General features: G+C 34.9%; 1 protein-coding gene across 6 annotated transcripts in view; it reads left to right on the top strand.

Moving 5' to 3' along the window:
• Positions 1 to 22,512, top strand: part of LOC114135305 (inter-alpha-trypsin inhibitor heavy chain H3-like) — a 49,923-nt gene that overhangs the window by 6,224 nt on the left and 21,187 nt on the right. Inside the window, exons 1-22 of one of the 6 annotated variants that reach the window (XM_028002481.1) lie at positions 5,709 to 5,860; positions 7,695 to 7,855; positions 7,965 to 8,069; positions 8,218 to 8,380; positions 8,457 to 8,567; positions 9,675 to 9,803; positions 9,933 to 10,049; positions 10,162 to 10,330; positions 10,411 to 10,521; positions 11,197 to 11,378; positions 11,476 to 11,655; positions 11,757 to 11,878; positions 13,427 to 13,617; positions 14,526 to 14,588; positions 14,867 to 14,902; positions 16,509 to 16,553; positions 17,122 to 17,175; positions 17,987 to 18,040; positions 18,802 to 18,912; positions 19,038 to 19,206; positions 19,459 to 19,606; positions 19,754 to 19,821. The exons of 2 other annotated variants lie outside the window; for them this stretch is intronic. In XM_028002481.1, the coding sequence (XP_027858282.1) occupies positions 5,777 to 5,860; positions 7,695 to 7,855; positions 7,965 to 8,069; positions 8,218 to 8,380; positions 8,457 to 8,567; positions 9,675 to 9,803; positions 9,933 to 10,049; positions 10,162 to 10,330; positions 10,411 to 10,521; positions 11,197 to 11,378; positions 11,476 to 11,655; positions 11,757 to 11,878; positions 13,427 to 13,617; positions 14,526 to 14,588; positions 14,867 to 14,902; positions 16,509 to 16,553; positions 17,122 to 17,175; positions 17,987 to 18,040; positions 18,802 to 18,912; positions 19,038 to 19,206; positions 19,459 to 19,606 (2,505 nt within the window). In that variant the 5' untranslated portion in view covers positions 5,709 to 5,776 and the 3' untranslated portion in view covers positions 19,754 to 19,821. Of the gene's footprint in view, positions 1 to 988; positions 1,097 to 1,440; positions 1,610 to 2,033; positions 2,183 to 2,326; positions 2,412 to 2,490; positions 3,815 to 5,708; positions 5,861 to 7,694; positions 7,856 to 7,964; positions 8,070 to 8,217; positions 8,381 to 8,456; positions 8,568 to 9,674; positions 9,804 to 9,932; positions 10,050 to 10,161; positions 10,331 to 10,410; positions 10,522 to 11,196; positions 11,379 to 11,475; positions 11,656 to 11,756; positions 11,879 to 13,426; positions 13,618 to 14,525; positions 14,589 to 14,866; positions 14,903 to 16,508; positions 16,554 to 17,121; positions 17,176 to 17,986; positions 18,041 to 18,801; positions 18,913 to 19,037; positions 19,207 to 19,458; positions 19,607 to 19,753; positions 19,822 to 20,940; positions 21,145 to 21,759; positions 21,921 to 22,064; positions 22,170 to 22,298; positions 22,462 to 22,512 lie in introns of those variants that run through there. 3 more of the 6 variants (XM_028002479.1, XM_028002475.1, XM_028002477.1) reach the window with 3 other exon arrangements.

Below are 22,512 nucleotides of genomic sequence, written 5' to 3'. Positions count from 1 at the left end.
ATGTTATTAAACATAGGTTTTCATTGAGTTACTGTTACTTTAAACAGAAAGTTTTTAATAGCAAAACTAAACCACTGAGTTACAGTTTAAAAGAGCATTTCTCCTTAACCTTTACCAATTCACCTGAACTGATTTATAAATTTAACAGCCTGACATCATTTGAGGAAAAAAATATACATTTATATATTCTGTGAATTAACAATTTATTCCAAATCCACATGTATACATGTGGATTTGGAATGTTTCGTGGCAAGAAATTGATAAATAAAAAATAAACCTGTCATTCCCACGTTTCACATGTGAATGGAATAGATGAACAATAATACCTTATCACATAATAGATCATCACCGGATCTAAAACTATGATCTACAGCAGTCCAATGTAAATACAGCTGCATGTTTAAGGGTACTGTCGTGCTGGTTTTCTACCAGGATTCCTTTTGTTTTAGTCCTGTAGTCTTTCCTCCCTGATAAATAATTTAGAGACATGTCTTAGCTGCTGTATACAAATTTTTGTGCACGTCATTGTGTGCTTGCAACAGTTTGTATGTATGTATATTCTAAGTTATCTTTCACATCATAAACACTGAATTAAGCAAAAATAAAACGGAACAAAAGGCTTAAAAGTTAAAAGTTTACTAATAATAAAATAATTTTTTTTGATGATATTCAGACGTTGCAGGTTGTCACTTACTGTTTCTAAACACCTAGATATTTATTCATACTAAGGAGAAATGTTGTGTTTTTGTGTTGCTGTGCTATTTTATAATATTTTAGTTTATTTTAAATATTATTTAATGATATGCTGTGTTCTAGACAAGTCTGTGATTATTTTTTGTTGTAAATTGTGTGTTGTGTGACTAAACTAAATATGGATTGAATAGTGAATAGGAAATTTGCAAACATGAATCTTTTGATATTTAGGATGTTTCTGGAAATAATAATAAATGTTTTTTTAATATCTCACCACCTGCCATTTTCTTGTTAGCTCCTGTTTCTCACAGATTTTTGATGAAAACTGCGAATGACACTCATCCACTCTGCTTTGACATTGTTGGAGCTGTAATTGTTAAACTTCTTCATCATCCTGGCACAGGTCCGTATCAATACTTATTCATCTCTTCCAACTGGGAGATAGAAAAAGAAATGTTTGATAAAACCAGATGTTTTTTTTACCTGGATAGACCAAACCAAAAAGCTTTACTTTAGGATTTATAAATGCTAAAGTAGTTAGGAAGGTATTTCGTTAGTTAGGTTTTCCAACCTTTACAAGAAAATGGCATTTAAGGTATCATTTGGTGCTTCTTTAAAACAAAATAAAAATCAGAATTTTCATGAAGAACTGCAGTGTGAATGTAGCTAAACAGATACTGAGTTTCCTCTGTCTCATGTTTTAATTTAAGTAATACTATAGAGATGAGCTGCCTCTTTTCTCTTCAGAGCTTTACATAAATGGTGTGTTGGACTCAATAAAAAATGGTGGCTTCAATGAGATCGTCATCCACGTCGGCGCTGACTTCCATATCAAGGTGGAACCAGAGAGAATCAGCCTTCAGCAGGGACAAAATATAACTCACTACACAAGAGCGGAAAACGTCACAGCTGGAAGGTGACTTTGCATTTAAAAATTCAATATTGTTACTGATCCCCAAAATACATTCTTATGTGAAGAGGCTTTTATCAAGCAGATTCAAAGATGCAGAATATATATGTGATTAGTAGAGAAAACATAGTAAATAAATACCGTATGTCAAATGTAATCTGAAAGTTGCTCTTGAGGCTGGTCTAAAGTTTCACAATTTGACACATTAGAGCCGTCAAACAAACGTTAAAGCATTTTATACGAATTTTATGTGAAAGTCCAACACAAAGTACCAAATAACAGTAAAAGTGGACATAAAATGCTACAAGTTGTTTTCTTTTTAATAAATGAAGATCTAATTAGGCAATCAGTCCCTTACTCACCTTCACACTTACGTATATTTTAGTGCAACCAATTGCCTTCAAAAGCCATTTCTTGCCTGCTTTTCTAGATTTACAGTGAACAGGAGTAAAAACGAAGCAGAAGTTACAGATGGCGACATGCGTTTGGTCATCTTAGTCCATGAGAAGCATGGGAGGAAATTCCTTTGGCCTGTATTAAGACAGCTGCCATCTGCTGGCGACACTGAAGGACTTTTAGGTGAGAGACATTTCTGTTGTAGTTTATCCATTTGTCTTACTTGAAGCTTTTTTTGCATTTGCTTAAGTACCATTTAGGCAGTGCACACTGTTGGCTGTGGACGTTTTGTTTTGTAAATATTTTCTTGTTGGTTTTTGTGTACAGCTTTAAATCGTGTGCAGTATGAAGAGGTTCATCAAGATGCTCACACTAAAGTGAAGACAGCAAAAGGAGAGACTGATGCTCAGCGGTACTTTTTGCCTTTTGATTAACACATTTTTGCAAGAGAAAAATACAGCAGTTTAAAGATCTTTTTCCTCTTTTTTCAGTTCCACAGCTGTTGACCTCAGGATTAGGAGACCCGTAGAAGTCGGCTGTTGGCTTATTCCTGCTGACTTTGTCCTGCCAAGACCTTTGACTGATTTTCTTGTTGCCCATGTTTAACTGAAAGTCATGATAATTAAATCAGAAAAACTGCAAGCTACAACTTAATCCAAAAAAACAAGTCAAGGTAGGTTTAATTTACCATGTTAAAATGCACAGAACATAGCAGAATTGATACAAAATTACAATTAACAATTAGTCTGAAAAATGATTTATTTTGTAATTAAGAAGTTATCACATATTTCAAATACATATTTTGTAACGATCAAAAATAGGATTCATTTGCAGTCGAATAAATTCTTAAGGATCATATTTTTTCAACATTGCACCATGGTTTAGTGATCAACGATTACTTAGAGAAAGAAATGATGGCCAAAATACAACAAAAACACTACTTGAGCAAATATTTTATGGCTACAGATGAACATACAAAATATTAATTAAGCTTCTGACAGGGTGAGCTTTAATTAATAACTTACGGTCTCTGTAAAGTTTAGAGACAGCATAATTTTGAGGTATAATGTCTAAGGCAAACATCCGCCAAGTTTGGAAGAACAAGGACAGTTCAGGAGGGATAATAAAAGGAAAACTTTGTTATGTCCTCAATTTCTTACAACAAAAAACTGCTTTGTCATAAGAATCAAAACTACTTTGATCTAGAACTTGTATGTGTCATGTTTTTTTAACCTATTATTCTTATAGTTCTACAGTTCAATGGTTTGCTCAGCTGACAGAGAATCTAAACACAGATGTTGTCTGTCCTGAATACTGTTCTGTGAATAAGGGAAAGCATTTATTAGTTTTTATAGCTCTAGTCATTAAATGGTTTCCCATGTTTGAGAGCATCAGAATCAAACTGGACATTAGGCTCCAAAATGAAATCCTTGAGTGATGCTGAGCACATCAAGGCATGGGAGAGAAACAAGTCAAAGGTTGGCAGGAGCAAAAGCTAGACCACAAAACATCTGGAGCACAAATATAAAAACACAACCATACTGAACTGGTTGTTTTCAGTATGGTTGATTCACTGATTGGATCAGTGCCATTCAATCTGCCACTGACTGGATGAGGAGAATGTCTTCATAGATTAATTTTCAGGTCTTTTACTTGCTTCTGAGTTTAAGAGGCCAGCTGTGCTCCCTGAGGTTGCACTTCCTGGAGAGAAAAATGTCATCCAACCTGATGAGCCAATCACAGATGGACTTTTGTAAGAATGTGGCTGTATGTGTGCATTAGACTACCAATAAAAGAACAGAATCAATAAATTAATTTTCAGGTCTTTTACTTGCTTCTGAGTTTAAGAGGTCAAACATAGTTTTTTTTATGTCAAAAAAAACATAACTTTCAAAATCAGTTTGAATCAGTTCATTGTCAAAAGCAGAGAATTACTGGATAACTGCTTCGTACTAAAAATTGAAGTTGTCTTTAAAAACAGGATCACAGAAATTCATTGCACATTGCCTTTTGACGATTGCACAGTTAGAAAAGGATTAATAGGTCATGCTGACTTTATCAAATTCTGCTCTTGTGAGCTGCTACACAATAAAAATATGATTAATCATATCTGAAGGACACGTTGGCTAAAACAAAAGAGCTTCTCATTGAAACACTTCAGGGCAATAAAGACTGATATTTGAATGACTTATGGAAGCAGCAAAATGTCCAAGATTCCTGCATTGTTGGGGTAACAAAAAAACAGTGCAAAGTAGGTGTTAGGTCATATCTAGTGTCTGCATGCACTACAAAAACAAAACACACACATAAAAAATAATAAATAGTGTTAATATTCTGAAAGATTACTTATTGGTAAATTATGATGTAAAGATATAAGTCTTTAAGACTCAAATTAAAGACTTTACTAATAAATGGATCCTTAAAAGAAGTCAGACTAACAAAACTAAACCGAGACAATCTATTAAGGTAAATAATTGAAATAATTGTTAAAGTGTGCTGAGATGTCGAAAAATCACCTTATGGTTTTTGTTGTTTGACAAATGCTGATAATATGAAAAATAGTTCTAGTCAGAGGGTTAGGCTCAGGTGGATTTTGGGCCTAATCAAAACAGATGTATTTCACAAAACTGGTCAAACTTTTTTGCATCACACAAGTCACACGATCAACAGCAGAATGTTACTACTGGTGAAAACGACAAAGAAGACGACGGGAAGTAGTAAGCAGATAATGTTGTTTTTTTGGACAATGAGCAATGTTATTGCATCACACAGTTCATAAAAGGTTGTGTGTTATTTGAAAATTTTGAATTCATAACTCTTGTGTAAAATCACCGACTACAGAATCTCCTAAATGCTGCATTGATAGCCACTCCAGAGTATAAGAGGCTTTTAACTCCAACACCTGAATAAGACGCCAACGTCTTCTCTGGCGCTAGAGCCATGGCTGAATTATGAACATATTTCATTTAACTGTTTACATCTGTTGCTACAATAATGATGATATAATAATATCGCGTGAACAAGTTTTTTCACATATGATTTTAAGCTAATTTCTTTAATGGAGACATTGCAGTTGCAAAATGTTATTTTTTCAACATCAGCAGAAAGTAGACAAAAATACTGTACATTTGTTTAGTGTACAAATAGTGAGCTTAACAGGAAGAATCTCAAACAGTTGTAGATTAAAGCAAATATTGAGACTGAGGGAAGGTAAATAAATAACATAGGCAGAGCCGAGCTATACACAAACGGATCTACAGAACAAAATGTGAAAATCCCTAACACTGACATAAGAGAAAGATCTAAAATACACAGAGGGAATAACTAGAAAGTCAAACACAGACAAATAAACTTATGGCAAGACCCTAATTACAATAGTGAGCAAAGATAAACGAACAGAACATGACGAGTGCCTGTAATAAAGGACTAAATGACAGAACCTCTAAACCATAATAAAGAAATCAGAACACAAACAAATGAAAATCGAAGCCCAGTCATTAAAGGTAAATTTTCAGACAGTTGCCTTACTTTCTCGATAGCATAGATTACACCCACACAAAACATTTACTATTGGATTTTACTTTGGGGGAGGGAAAAGGTGGAACTGATATGGTGGGTGGATTTATCCATGTGACTGTTTTTTTTAATATAATTTCAAACAAAGAGGAGCAGGAGGGAGGAGACTAAGGAAAAATGTTCTATAAAATGTTTTCAAATAAAGTGTGTACTGTGCATTTTGACTCTGTTGGAGTTCAGAAGACGGCTGCTTCTGTTTGAATGCGGTCCATCATGAGGAGAGGAGTGGTGCAACTCACCCTTTTTGGGGTTCTGGTGACTCTAGCTGCTGCACAACCAAAAAAGGTACAGTCCTAGGGAAGGATAACCACAAGAAAGGCAACAGAATAAATAAATGTATATATTTTATTACTGGATACTTATTTTTTTTTACAAATTAATGAAACAGACTTATTGTTTGTTCAATTACCTCTTTTGTTCTAAGAGTTTGAATTCTGCTTCAGACAGGTAGAAAAAACCGAGTGAAGAGCCTTGTCTCTTTGAACCCTTAAGGTTGTTTTGGACTGATTGATCATCCACTGTGTGCATTGTTTGTTTATGTGAAATGAAACCATTGTACTGTAGTAGAGAACAATTAAATAGTTTAAATAGTTATGAGGTAGAAGGATAATAATGTGCATTATGATATGATTAAAATGAAAATTCATTGCAGATTTTACTAAAACAAAATCATAAAACTATTACAAAATGAACTGTTGTTGTGGAAAAATCAAGACAACAGTAGATTCATTTTCATGCCTCCACTGCAAATCTTTTACTTGTTTATTGAAACAACAAAAAGAGCAGGAATAAATTCACAAGTGAAGCCAACTCTTTATATGTGACAGAAAGAAACAAAAACATAACATATAAATGTCCCAATGACGAGTCACGTCTACGTTTATCACTATGATTCTTTTATTTCCAAGCTTCTTTAAGCTGTGAATATGTTCCACTGTCTTTGAATATAAACTCATAAATGTATATAAATAAAATATGAAAAGCCTTAACATAAAATGAGATACAATTTGCTAGTGTTACATTAAATAAAACATTTAGCACAAGGACAAATGTGCTTGTGCTAAATGCTATTATTTTCTTGTTAAATCCCACATGTTCAATATAAATATTCACGAAAATGTATTTCAATAAATAGTGAGAATTTACTATGTGATTATTAGAACTTAATATGGGGGACATTATTCAGTGAAGAATAAAAAAACGTCATCATTTTGATTGTATGTTTTAAGCTTCTATCTCTAGGCTTCCTTTCTAAACAGATGTTCAAAGAGCAGATCAGAGTTCGAATGTGTTTTTAACTTCACCATAAAGAAGAATTTTTATCTGTTTTTAACTTCACCAACAAATGTGGAGCATTTATACTTGTATGTCTGAGATTTTGTGGACAAAAAAGTTTTTTAAGTAACATGCCGTCTATGTCTGCAATTATTGAGGCTGAGACAATGAGAAAAATAGATTTGGATGATACTATTTAAAATGACAAATGTCATGTTTAAATTTAAATTGAATTAAATTGTGTTTTTTGTCACAAGCAACTATTTATTTGCACTAGTTGCTAGTTGTGACTTTATAAAATGAAACTGCCCAGTTTATTCACATTAAAATGAGTCATTATGCATGCATTTATGGACAACTTGCCCATATTTATTTATGTTTGTGTGAATATGTAGATTGTGAAGAAAAAAGTAACATTTGCTGAAGGATGTACATCATTTTGTCAAAGAAGAAGAAATGAGTTTAGAAAACTAGCTTGGCTTTACAAAAAGAAAAAAAGGATTAGGGATGTTACAAAAATGTAGAATTTGTTCTCTTTTCCAGATTGTTTTGCCTCTTTAGTTGTGCAAATATGTTACTTCTAAGTCAATTTGTATTGAATTACTCATTAATTTTAGGTCAACCTCATTTTGAACACAAAGTACAGAGTAGCGTATCAAGTGACAAAGGTCTGTAAAACACTATTTGTATGTTTGCCATTAGGACTTGTGTATGTAGAAAATATGAACTATTAGATAATAAAGTCATAAAAATAGAGTTTGTCCACAGTCTATAATCAATGCAGAAACAATGAATAGTTTCTCAGTTGGGTGTCTGCTCCTGAGCTGCTGTCTGTGTTTAACAGGACGACTGGGACATTTACAGCTTTCACATCAACTCCACTGTGACCAGCCGATATGCCACCACCATCATCACAAGCCGTGTTGTGAATCGCATGAATGAATCGAAAGAAATTGAATTCCACGTTCAGATTCCCAAAAATGCCTTCATCAGTAAATTCAGGATGTGAGTGGAAGGAAAGCTTGTGACAGCGCCTGATATTTTTACATAATTATTATTTTGTGATAAATTCTTGTTAATTCTAGTTTCAGCTATTTGTTTCTTACCTCTTTAGGCTTATTGATGGTCAAATGTACGATGGAGTTGTGAAAACTAAGGAGCAGGCTCAGCAACAGTACACTCAGGCTGTGTCTCGTGGTCAGAGTGCTGGGATTGTCAGGTAACTCAATCCCAATTCCCTCAGATAAATGTTTTTCTGGTGTCCCATACTTTCTCCACGCATGTTTTTGTATATCTGCAGCCAGAAATATTTAAGATCGATACTTCTAACATTTTTCAATAATTACAGTTTCTGCTTTTGTTTTCAGCTCTGTTGGGAGAACCATGGAGGAATTTAAAACCTCTGTAACTGTGGCGGCCCACAAAAAGGTCACCTTTGAACTCACCTATGAGGAGCTGCTGAAGCGAACCCACGGCAAATACGAGCTGCAGATCCATGCTCGACCCATGCAGCCCGTCAAAGACTTCAAGGTTTTTCAATTATGGTGAAAATAACATCAGTTGTGGTGATAAATGCTTCTAATTGCGTTTTTGTTCCCACAATAAGGCTGATGTGCACATTCGCGAGAAAGCCGGCATCAGTTTCATTGATGTGAAAGGAGGGCTGAGCACCAACGCCTTGGCTAATGCTATCACTAAAACACATGCAGATAAACAGGTACTGTTGGTTCTAAGGCTATTTTCTCTTTTATCTTCAGCATAGCAGTTAGCTTGAAATCATAAGTAGTGAATTATGTTTTGTTTTTCTTCATTACATACATGTTACTCATGATGTGCACAATTATTTATCTTAAATTTGTGAAATTGTTAATGTATGCTATGGCGCAGGAAATGAATGCCATTTTGTTTCCAGTTCTTAAAACAATTTATTATACTGAACTCACTGGACTGACACTTTGAAAAGAAACACTACATTTCACTGTTAGATATTATTCTGTCCTTACACGGATGTGTGCTAACCCGCCTTAGACAGATAGCGAACACAAGAAAAAAAAACTTCATAAAACTCCAAGCGTTGAGCCGTCTGAGCTTTAATTATTTTTTCCTCCTTTTTTTTTTTAAACTGAAAAACAAGCATAAAGAAAACATACATGAACAGTTTGCACGTCTCAAGTACACTACACTGATATATGAAAGACAAACTTTTAACATGTAGTGCCACGACACGAAGGCTGGACACGTTTACCAAAGTTAAAGATTAAGCAAAACTTAAATGGCTGACAAACTTATATAAACAACATTTGAACAATACAACACTTATGGACAAAGATACATAAGGCTTGAAGCAGATTGTCGCTCTACCGCACCGGGTTGTAAGCCGGAAACTTTGGACAGTCTGAATTTTATTGAAAACAAAACCTAACTCAAATCCTGCCACAAGGGGGTAGTAAAACAACAAAAACTAGAAGACTAAGAAATACTCTTAAGAATTACAATACAGATATACTGTCTTCAAGATTTTATCCTTTACCTGATAAAGTTTTGTTCTGATTATGTCCTAATCTTATTTTGAAGGAAGAACTTTTCAGTATTTCAAGGACTTTGATTTATCGGGTTTTCTTTCTCTGCTGACTGGCTCTGAAAATAAGCAAATTATGTAGTTAATTAATGAATACAAAGTCTATCATTGCAGTAATTTAAATGATTTCCCTTTATATTGTCACTTAACTATACAAAGCACTTCAAATAAATACACACATTTAAACACAGTAGCACCAAGCTTCCTGTGTGACACAAGAAACATAATTCTTTTATATTGTTTCAGGCATGGGTGTATTTTTATCCTACGGTGGACCAACAGAAAACTTGTGACAGCTGTGGAGAGTGGGGTCTGAGTGGAGATTTGATTGTTGTTTATGATGTAAATCGAGTCAATGGACTGGGCGACTTCAAGGTAAAACACTCCTGAAAACAATTACTAATACAGATGTAGATAGGAAGATGTGTGTAGTTTAAAACATGACCAAAAAGTTGAAATATCTTTCACTCTTTCACTCATTTACATGTTCTTACTTCTTCTAAGACTTCGGACGGATACTTTGTCCATCACTTTGCTCCATCAAACCTTCTCCGAATACCAAAGAACGTTGTCTTTGTTATAGATCGAAGTGGCTCAATGCACGGCAGAAAAATACAACAGGTAAATTATTTCAAAGGTTTGTTACAATTAAACAAACAGTGTGTGATTCACCCAAAAACAAATGTTGATTAATTGTTTCTTACCTTATTTCTTATGTGTGTCTCTTCCACAGACCAGAACTGCTTTAATCCATATATTGAATGACCTGGCAGAAGATGACTACTTAGGTCTTGTCAGTTTTGATAGCGAAATATCTCACTGGAGAAGAGAACTTGTTCAGGCCACTAGAGCAAATCTAGAGGGTGCCAAGAGATTTGCGTATGGTATTACTGACAGAGGAAGTGAGATTTCTCAGTACACAGGAATTCAAACATCTTGCAGCAGGATGGCAATTAATTAATTTTATTTTTACTTCTTTCAGCTACAGACATCAATGCAGCAGTGTTGGAAGGGACACGCATGCTGAATGCACATCCTAGAAAAAGTTCAGCTTCCATTCTAATACTTCTCACAGATGGAGACCCAACATCAGGTTAATTTAAAACACACTCACATGCACTAGAGCAAACACCTTCAAAATGTTAATTTAATAATGAGATATTTACTCTGTTGGTACTCAAGTCATTTTTTTCATAGAATCACAGTGCATAATAAAAAAAAATCCCTCTGGTAGTTCTATAGTTTTGTAAGATTACATAATTTAGTCAACAAAAAGTTCTAAAAGGATCTATGTCTAAATTACATCATGAAAAACCACATTACATGTTGCACCGTGTCATTATATTTAATTTTAGCAAACTACAAAGTAAAACAGAAACTTAAGTGAGCCCAAAAAACCAGATAAGTGGTTTTGGTTAAACTGGTGAAATTGAAGTCATGAATGTGCAGCAGTTCATCAGAAATAGAATCAGTAGATGAGTTAAAAACCACAGAGCCGTGTTGTGACGCATCAAGCTTTCATAAATTTGTAACTAATCTACACTGTTGACAGATAAGTCAACCACAAACAAATCTCCATTGGGTTTCAATACAGTTTAGCTTTTTTAAAACTACACTTTACATTCACAGTATATCACCATTCTGTTAAAATTAGGAATATGTTAAAAGTTTTAATCATATATTTCTGTATGTAGTCTTTTGACAGCTGATAGCTGTCTGGTTTTATTTTTGTTGGAAATATTTCTAGCAGTTTCTTGTGTCGTTCTAGGAGTGACAAATCTCGAACAAATACAATCAAATGTAAAACAGGCGATTGCAGGAAAGTTTCCTCTCTACTGTCTTGGTTTTGGATTTGATGTCAATTTTGAGTTTTTGGAGAAGATGTCTTTGGGGAACAGCGGTGCAGCAAGACGGATCTATGAAGACTCTGACGCTGATTTGCAGCTCAAGGTATCCTTGTCCATTTCACCAATACTCTTCTTATCTATTTCCAACACTTTTATGCAGAAAACTGTCATCATCACTGCATAAATCTATACATCAACAGGGCTTTTATGAAGAAGTGGCCACTCCGCTGTTAACAGATATCGCAATGACCTATGTCGGTGGAACCAATCTAACCCAGACTAATTTCAGTCATTATTATGACGGCTCTGAGATTGTGGTGGCCGGTGAGATCATCGACAACAACATTGAAAACTTTGTGCCAGAAGTTGTTGCCATTTCAGTAAGGATCAATCTACAATGTCTAAGTATTAAGACTTTTTTCTAGATTATTTTTAAAAGTTTTTGTGTACTGACTTTAAAATTGTTTTTGCATTATGACAGAGTAAACAAAAAGTGACATTTTCTAAAACAAATGAGTTTGTGGATTCTTCTACTGGAATTGCTGATGGACTTCTTCAAAGGGTTTGGGCCTACCTCACTGTGAAACAACTTCTGGAGAAAGAGTAAGTGGTACAATATGTCACAGTTCATTTTTTGTTTCTATTTTATTTAGGATTCAGTTTGCAGTTTTCCACTACAATTTCAATCGATGGACACAAATGGATTTTCAGTGTGAACTTGTATTTTACACCAGAGTTAGACTGTAAACATCAATGAACAATTTGAGACTTTGTTCTTCTGCATCACAATGTTGACCCAAAACAAGATAAAACAAATCCAATGCAGTCATTTCTGATTTCATTGGACACTTGCAGTAGTCAGACAATGGCTTTCATTACTGTGCATATATTGATTCTCATAAAATGACTTTACAGCAACCTGTATTGTTTGTTCTTTGTTACATCATTGCACTAAAGATTACAGTACAGTTAAGCCCAACATTATTCACAGCCCTGGTAGATTTGGGCTTAAAATAATCTTTTAATGAAACACAAATGCTTCTTTACTGGAAATAATATTTTTAAATGGCTCAGTCACACTCTTAAATTGAATCTGGCTTGAATCGAAGACTTGGAGCCCATAGCCAAAGACAATTTGTCAAAAAACCACAGAAAACATTTTAAAGGCTGACATGTAATTATTATTAGGTTTTCTGGCTATAATACCAAGATTTTTCCATTGATTATGAAGGTGGATATAAATAATTTTCTACATACAATTTTTAGTACAATGCAAACAAGAAAAGACAACTTTGTTTTTTTTCTTTCAAAATTGACATCATTTTCTTGTTGAATTACCTTTTAAGTAATGCCTGTCTCATTTGACGTCAGAAATAAACTTCTTGGTTGAAAATAAATCTAAATCTACCAGGACTAAAACAAACTCGGATTAGCAGTCCATCATAAACATAATTTTAGCAAAGTTGAGTTGCTCGAGTAAAATGATTGATTAGGCCCACTTCACACACACTTTTGGAATATTAGTCATGTAAACAACATCTGCTTATTAATGGTTAAAGCTTTCCCTAATGATCCACATTTCACATGAATCTGAAATGTCAAGTCAGGATTTAAAGAGCAGCCATAGATCATCATAATGAATGTACTAAAACTGCACAGCAGCAGTAAAAATCAACCAAATCATAGAAACTGTTTGCATAGTTTTACAAAGGTCATCAAAGGTCTTTATATTGGACACTACGGATCTCAGTTGTTGTATCAAACACAATTCATAGCACAATTCCTATGTCTTTTTCTGAGTTTTTGTTAAAAAAAAGATAACTCGGATTATATTGTGTGAAAAATTATTTGATATACAGTTACATTTTTTAGCAGCACTAGAAACAGACTACTGTATGGTCACCAGTGAAGAGGAGAACTCCTATGTCTGTTGCAGACACTGGTCCAGTGTGAGCAGCCACCTGCTAACCAACAGGGGGTTTATAAACTCTAGAGTTTTACATTTTAAGAGAAGCTTTCAGACAGTAATATAACATCTGAATGATAATGTTCACAATGTTGTATGAAAAGCACAAACATTCAAAGTGTAAAAGTGCCCAATGTTTTGCTGCTGTTTATCTCAGTTGTCACATTGTAGTTGTCACAATGCAGGCTGCTGGTATCTGGACCTGAGAAAGAGAAAGTGAAGAACGATACTTTGAAGTTGTCCCTGAAGTACAGCTTTGTGACCCCACTCACCTCCATGGTGGTCACCAAGCCGCAGGGGGAGGACATGGATATCCTTCACAAACCCAAAGAGGGGGGAGTAGTTCGGTCCGACAGTCATGCCACACCAGCCAACAGTAAATATCTCCTTCCCTGCCTTCTTTTTTATGGATTCAATGACAGTAAGATGCATCATAATGAAATGATGATAAAGCATTATTTTTATTTTTTAAATAATCATTGAGCTTAGATGTCCATTTGTGAATAATTGTACACACAACAGGGTAAACGTGTACCCTTTCATTTGCAAGATTAGCCAAATGTAAAACAAACATTTTTTCTGAGTCTTTGTCCAAAAAAAGATAACTCAGATTATATTGTGTGAGAAATAACTGGATATACAGTTCAATTTAACAAAATTAATCAAAAGCAAACTTCCATGATTGAACAAAGTTAAAATTTTCTTGCAGAATTTTGGAGGAATTGTATTTATGTATATTTCTACAGCAACGCAAGTAGCAGGAAATGAAATATTAAAAGTGTTAAACCCATATCACTTTGGAATAATTTGCATATCCTTGTCTACAGTTTATGTGTGTGCAGAATAAAACCATCCATTTCTGTTCACCCTTTGTCCCTAATGGGGTCGGGAGGGTTGCTGGTGCCCATCTCCAGCTACGTTCCAGGCGGGAGGCGGGGTACACCCTGGACAGGTCGCCAGTCTGTCGCAGGGCAACACAGAGACATACAGGACAAACAACCATTCACACACACACACACCCCTAGGGAGAATTTTAGATATACCAATTAACCTAACAGTCATGTTTTTGGACTGTGGGAGGAAGCCGGAGTACCCGGAGAGAACCCACGCATGCACAGGGAGAACATGCAAACTCCATGCAGAAAGACCCCGGCCGGGAATCGAACCCAGGACCTTCTTGCTGCAAGGCAACAGTGCTACCAACTGCGCCACTGTGCAGCCCCAGAATAAAACCTTCTCAATATAATTTTTAAATGAACATTATCTTCTCTTTGTTTTGAATAGGAATCGTTGGGCTCGCTGGTCTTCCTGGTCTTTCTGGTCTTCCTGGACAACCTGGTTCACATGGTATAGTAGGCCACACACTGTCATGAGAAGCATTGCATAAAATCAGCGCTCTTGAGAAAGATCAGTTTGGTCGCACATGACACCTAATTTCTCAAAAGTCTGCCTAAGCAAATCAATCACTCGAGGAAAGAAAAAAAAGTTTCTGTGGCAGGTTAGGATTATCAGATAAAAGCAGTGAACGTAGCACACATTTTGAGATTATTAGAAATTATATCAATATAATTTTGAAATTAACGGATGCATGTGATTTAACGTTATCACCTCTTTGTTTTGAATAGGACCCTTTGGACCTCCTGGTATTCCTTCTTCACCTGGTATAAAGGCCACACACAGATTTTATGTAACGCATGAGAGCTAATTTCTCAATAAAGTGTCTAAATAAACCTTATGTGGCACCAGTGCAACTAATCACTCAAGGAAAGAAAGGAGAAAGTCTTTGCGACATGTTATGTTAATCAGAGTGAATGCAGCACAGATAAGGAGGGGAGAAATGTAGAAAAGTTGAAGCCTGAACCATTTGAAAATCATTATAATGTTCTGACATGGAGCTTTCGACCACTGAGGTTACGGCTACTTTCACACAGCAGGGCTTGATGCTTAATTCGGATTTTTGCCGAGATCTGATTCTTTGTTTTGTACAGTCACTTATACTGCTAGTAATTGTAATTAGGGCAAACCATTCACTTCTGTGTGAATAGTTAACAATCTCAAAGCGACAGAGAAGAAGAAAGTAGATGTCACACAGCAGCACACTGTTTACGTAAGTAATAGTGGATGCCACCATTGATTGATTTTAAAGTTGATGAGTAATGGAGTCCAACGATATTGTCACGAGATCATAACAAGATGAAGTAATGAAAGGAAAGCACTATCGTAATCGCAATGGCTTTTTGAGCATTGACAGTAACCTTATATAGAAATCTGTTTGGATGCATAGTCGGAACTAGGAGTTGTGAGTTTGTGATGTGATTCCTCACTGGAACAGACTTCTTTCATGATTTGTCTCGATTTAGGATCTAGATGCGTATCTCACATGAGTGAGATAAAGTCAGATAAAATGCGACACTGCCATTCAGACGGCAGAGAAAGCTCTCAAATACAATTTAGTATCACATTTTTGGGGGGTGAAAGATCAGAATTGGGCCATTCAGACCATCATGAAAATTTTGGAAAAAGTCACCAGCTGGCAAAAAAAATTTATTTGGGTTGTATCTCCTGCTGTGTTTGAACTGGAGACATGTTGTGCCAAAACGTGATGGTCTACCAAATATAGATAATTGTTTTTATCTTAAATTGTGTTGCACACCATATCTCACAGTGGTTCCATGTTGTTTTTAGAATTAGCAAGGTTACAGCATAAACACAATCAGCTCTTACCACAAAAAAAAAACATTTCTAAAGGTAGTATTTTGTACATATAGCAGTTTTTGTTAAACTCTATACACTTCCAACAAGCTTTCTGGGAATGGCTGTATCAATTAAGGGAGACAAACCTCTGCCTAAGTCTCTGATAGACAAATGTGTGTTGTAGCAATAATATAGTTTGCCCCAATTTTTAACTGCAACCCCTTCAAGTTATTTGAAACAACACAGTTATCAAGCTGTTTGCATTCCCACAGCACGCAATCCATTTATGGCAGATTATCACATTTTGGCACAACACCAGCAAATTTCGTTAAATCACTTAAAGCACTTCTTCAGTGTCTGGTACAATTCTTCTTCAAAAAAGAGCCGTGTTTACTGAATTGATTAATTATTTACAAATCCATATTGCTTTCATTGACAGTTAATTTAAAAAAGTGAAAAGCTAAAATATTTTTATAATTATCTACTACTTATTGTTCTAATGGTTATTGTTACTTTTGAAAATCTGATAAATGACTGTGCATAATTTCAATATTATTATCTCTTTCTTTTCAGGCTTTTCCTTTGATTCAAGTGATTTCGTTTCTTACGACTACTCTGGTATGACACATCTCACAAAGTTCTGCTATAAGCAGCATTGCAAAAAACATTTCTTGATATCGTCAATGATAAAATCAAGGTTTTCCAATTTATTAGACGAAATGTCTTTATTTTTTAAATTTCATTTGGCACCTTTAGATATTTTCTGTACATGAATTGCATGCAAAATAATACAACATGTTACATGGGCGACTCGTTTAGGGTCATGCCCCAGCAGTTTAATCAAATTCAAGTCAAAATTTTAACAAGGTCACTCCAAAACCTTGATTTTGTACTTTTTAGCAAGACAGAGGGGGTTTTGCTGGTGTGCTGTGAATGAACTAAACTAAATTAATAGATAATAAATAATAAATGAGGTAATAAGTTTTTAGAGGGATTTTTTTTAGTTCACTTATGTTATATTTCACTGATAGTAGAATTTGTTTGTTCTGAAACCTAATTGTGACAAAAGATGAAGAAGAAAATGTATTAACCGGCAAATACTTTTTCATATACTAAATACGTAACTGGTAAAAGCATCTCCTCTTCTCTGAGATTAAGCTTTCAATAGATCAAACTTTCTTTACAGATTACACCAGTAGTGGAAGGAGTGCTCAACCGACGGCCACAGGGATACTGAGACGTAAATAATTAATATATATTTTTACAGCCTACATAACTTGAGAAAAGTGATTATTTTTTCCAGCTGACTGGTAGAGCAATTGGTAACCCTGTTGAAGAAATACTTTTAGACAGCTCTGTTTTATTTCATAATATTTAGCAAGCCCAAATTCAGATCCAATTCACAGTTAAAATGTCAGGTTACAGCACCTTTAATAATTATGTCTCCTCATAATTCATCAAAACTAATATTCAAGGATTAGTGCATAAGTACAGAATGGTGTGTTAACAGTTAAAGAATAGAAATAGTAATAGAATAAAATGGGAAGAAGTTTATTAAATAGGGGGAGAAATTAGCATAAGGACAAATTGATGTGAAACTGATCATTTACTGCTGGTGAAAACAGATCAGGCAAAAACCTGGAAGGCAACACTAAAAGGAAAACACAGCACCTTCGCTTACCTCATGTTGTCAGGCAGGTTCTAGTTACATGATGATTTGATTCTAGAAATCTGCCTGTAATCAGACTTGAGCACAATCAGTGAAATTAAATACAAAAGCTATAAATTGGTTAATACGTATTATTTAATGTCTAAACTAAATTAATGAATAATAAATGAGGTAATAAGTTTTTGAAGGATTTTCTTTTAGTTCACTTATGTTATATTTCACCGATAGTAGAATTTGTTTGTTCTGAAACCTGATTGTGACAGAAAATGGAGAAAAAACGTGTTAACCGGCAAATACTTTTTCATATACTAAATAATGAACTGGTTAAAGCATCTCCTCTTCTCTGAGATTAAGCTTTCAATACATCAATCTTTGTTTACAGATGATTTCATAAGTATGATCGTTGAACCACCGGCCCCAGAGATGATAACACTTGGTAATGAATGAAGAAATATTTTTACAGCCTACATAACTTGAGAAAAGTGATTATTTTTTCCAGCTGACTGGTAGAGCAATTGGCAACCCTGTTGAAGAAATACTTTTAGACAGCTCTGTTTTATTTCATAATATTTAGCAAGCCCAAATTCAGATCCAATTCACAGTTAAAATGTCAGGTTACAGCACCTTTAATAATTATGTCTCCTCATAATTCATCAAAACTAATATTCAAGGATTAGTGCATAAGTACAGAATGGTGTGTTAACAGCTAAAGAATAGAAATAGTAATAGAATAAAATGGCAAGAAGTTTATTAAATAGAGGGAGAAATTAGCATAAGGACAAATTGATGTGAAACTGATCATTTACTGCTGGTGAAAACAGATCCGGCAAAAACCTGGAATGCAACACTAAAAGGAAAACACACAATAAATTATACAGTAAGTCATACTGTATTGAGTTTTTCCTTTTCAGTATTGAAAAAATAGAATAGCTGATCTGTCTTAACTAAACAGTTTAGAAGTAATTTAAGGAAGTTTGTCCAATTTAAGTTAAATAAACAAATCTATGTAACTCAGTTACTTGTGATCAGTTGAAGCTATTTATTTAAGTTAGAGCTGCATTCTTTTTTATAGGAATTATAATAATAATCATCAAATTTCCATAAATGAAACTCAGATTATTTCATCTGTAGCTGAAATGAATGACCGTGTCGGTTTATGACATCTGTTTTTTACACAAACCCTTTCTCTCCATCCAGCTCCTCCTGTTTCTCACAGATTTTTGCGGAAAGCTGAAAATCAACTTGTTCCTCTTTGCTTTGATGTCAGTAAAGCTGCCATTTTCAAACTGCTTCACCATCCAAGCAAGGGTTCGTAATATTTCTCTTTGCGCCATTTCAAGCTGAGATGTTTCATTTCAAAACTTCTGAGTAAAAGTCTGAGATATTTCCATGTTAAAATGGTCTCCTCCTTTATTTGATATTCTTGGTATCAGCGGTGTTTGTAAATGGTGAGCTGGATTCACTAACAAATGGAGGCTTCGCTAAGATCGTTATTCACATCAGCACTGACCAGCACATTGAGGTTGATCCAGAGGGAATCAGTCTTCGACAGGGACAGTCCACGACACGGCACACTGGACAGGATCTCATCACAGCTGGACGGTGACCTTCTTTCATTTACAACTTATAACTTCCTTCTACTGAAGAAACAATTATCTTCAAATTTAATACTGGGCTTTTTGCAATAGATTTTTAAATTATAATTAGTTTCCGAATTAGAGTATGCAAAGGAACTTGATTAAAATACTACTTATTGGTACTTCTGGTGTACTTGTCATGATAAAATGACACAATAAAATGATACCATTTCCAGTCCATGAATACTCCTAAATACTCCTGTGTGCATTTTTCTAGTCATACAGTGATCATTCGTGCCAATGAAATAGATGTTGCGGTGGAGGATGTGCGTTTGGTTATCTTAGTGCATGAGAAGAACAGGAACAAATTCCTTTGGCCTGTTTTGCGGCAGACGCATCTGCCAACGACATTGAAGGATTTTTAGGTGAGTAAAAAGTCAACTCTTTTTTTTTCCAACTGTGAACGTTTGGAAAAGATGCATTAACTGTAGCTTGCAGCGCATCCAAACACAGTATCTCAAGATTATTCTGTGCCACCTTTTTAACACTAAGTCCTGCATTTTTGAGTGCAGCTTTAAAACCAGCAGACTATCAGGCGCTTCTGCAACAATCTGATGCGAAACTGAAGCTCAAAGACAGAGAGACTCCTGCTTCCAGGTATATTTTGTATTCTGTTGTTTATTATAATTTTTTGTTGGCAACAAAAACAGAGTTGTTTAATTTTTTTTTTTTCAGCTCCACTGCAACTGACTACAGCAATGCCAATCCTGTGCTAATGACCTGTTGGCTTGTGGGAGCTGACTTTGCCCTGGAGAGGACTTTGAATGATTACTTTGTTGCACAACTTTAACTGGAAGCTGTAATGAGTAACCAAATGCACATTTAAAACAAAATTACACAGCTTGATATCAGCATTCAAATGAATATTAGTCAAGATCGGTGAAAAAATTATACATTTTTAAAGTATGTTTAAAGAAAATTAAATATAAATAAAAAAACATTCAAACCTCTAAAGGAGATGAAAGGGGTAAAAACTAAACCCATTAATGTTCAGTAACCTTACCAAACACTGTTTTAATGCATATAGATCCTGAAAGATTTTTTCTGTTGTTATTGATTGCTGTTTATATAATTCTGATTGTGTATTAATAAAGAAATGCAGATATTTTTGGCTCATACATCCTTTCTTCTTCTGTCTTGCAAAGCTACACTTCAAAGTGATTTATCTATGTTTGATTTTATGAAATAGTATTTTGCCCATATCTTGTCTTATCAACATCGTCAAAAAGCCTTGCTTTTGCTCTTGCTTTTTTTAACAAAAAGAAAACGTAGAAAAATACAGCTTTACGTCGACTTCTTCAGTAGTGTTCAAGTATTAGCAGGATTAAAGTAGCGCTGGAAAGTAGTCTGCTAGGTTCAAGCGAAGAAAGAAGTTCCGTTCAAACACTGTTGAAGCAAGAACTCCTTGAGGCTTTGTTCCCCGTTGAAAATATTTTAAAGTCATTAATAAATTTTAACTTTAAAACAGTTTATCTCAGTGCCATACCTGTTTGCTTAATAAAGCTTGTGTCCTGAGTAAAGTCAAACTGTCTCAGTTATATAATTTTTGTATGTTTTCAAATGAGTGGGATGGTGTTCACCAAACATACATGAACAAAGTCCAGAAGATGGACATTCAGAATCAATCGTAAAGGTTATGCACATAACAGGATTACGTCAAATTTCTGTTGACTGAGTGGAGGAGGAGGGGTAGAGTTTTTATGTGTGGGTATGCTTCATTTATTTTTTTCTTTCTAGATGATTTGGCTTTTAAAATGTGCACAAACAAAAACTCACTTTGAGTTTATCGGAAAGATCCAGCTGGTTGTGTTTGAATCTGCTCCGAGATACTATGGGGAGCGCTGTGGAGCGGCTCGTCCTCTTTGGGTTTCTGCTGGCTTTGGCTGCTGCACAACCAGCGAAGGTATAGTAACCACAGGACAGAGAAACACACCGCAAAATAGCAGAATGTATGGATTACCTGTTTAAATACTATTTGTTTTTGTAGAAATTAACTGTGGGTCATGATCTCTTCCTTAGCCAAACAACAACAACAGATCAACTTAGGGAATGTTTTCTCTGTGGTTAATGTTATTGTGATTTGTATTTTTGCTTTGTTCTGTGTATATGTTTGTTCATAATTTATTTAGTTATCATTGCACTGAAATGTGTTATTGCTCATGAAACCTTAAGTATTAGAGGATATCTGAAAACCTTTTGAAATTGTCTGGTTAATTGTATCAGTAAATGAGAAAAAATGCAAATATATGGTACTTTATTTTGCAGTTAAGTATTAGTTCAGTAATTCAATACACAAAGTGATTACACACAGACTGTGATGAAAACTCAGCATAAAATTATTTTGTATTTAGCTTAGTATCTGTTAAGCAGGTAATTTGTTTAAACAATTATATTTGACCTATTAATGCTCTGATTTATGATCAGTGCTTGACTGACAATAAGCCACAGAAATCTGAATTGTATTATTATTATTATTATTATTATTATTATTATTATTACGCTCTCTGGGTTCATGCAGGATGACTGGGACATTTACAGCTTTCACATCAACTCCACCGTTAGCAGTCGATATGCCACCACCGTCATCACCAGCCGTGTGGCCAACCGTATGGATCAGTCAAAAGAAATTGCCTTCCATGTTCAGATTCCCAAGAATGCCTTCATCAGTAAATTCAGAATGTAAGTTAATGGAATCTTAATACGTCAACATCTAATAATGTATTTTACTATAGCTTCAATGTTAGATAAAGCATTTTATGCAGGATTTAAGACAGAAGTGTGCAGAACTTAAGCAAAGTAAGCAAAGCTTTTTGGTGTCTGCAGGATGATGGACGGGGAAGTGTTTGATGGAGTTGTGAAAACTAAGGAACGAGCTCAGCAGCAGTACACTCAGGCTGTGCTTCTCGGACAAAGTGCTGGAATTGTCAGGTATAAGCTAGTTGATTGATTTACTTGCAGGTCTAAATTAGATGCCATTTTTGTCTTTTCCAGCTTCCACAACTGAAAACGTTAAATTGAAATTTTCGAAACTTCATGTGCTGATTATTTTTTTATTAGCTCTGTTGGAAGAACCATGGAGGAATTTAAAACCTCTGTAACTGTGGCGGCCCACAAAAAGGTCACCTTTGAACTCACCTATGAGGAGCTGCTGAAGCGAACCCACGGCAAATATGAGCTGCAGATCCATGCTCGACCCATGCAGCCCGTCAAAGACTTCAAGGTTTGTTCATTATCCATTATAACTTTCCCTGGTAACTACAGTTTCCTTTGT

Source organism: Xiphophorus couchianus, chromosome 20 (genome assembly GCF_001444195.1).
Source record: "Xiphophorus couchianus chromosome 20, X_couchianus-1.0, whole genome shotgun sequence".
Classification (NCBI taxonomy): Eukaryota; Metazoa; Chordata; class Actinopteri; order Cyprinodontiformes; family Poeciliidae; genus Xiphophorus; species Xiphophorus couchianus.
This window is presented reverse-complemented; position numbering and strand designations above follow the sequence as displayed.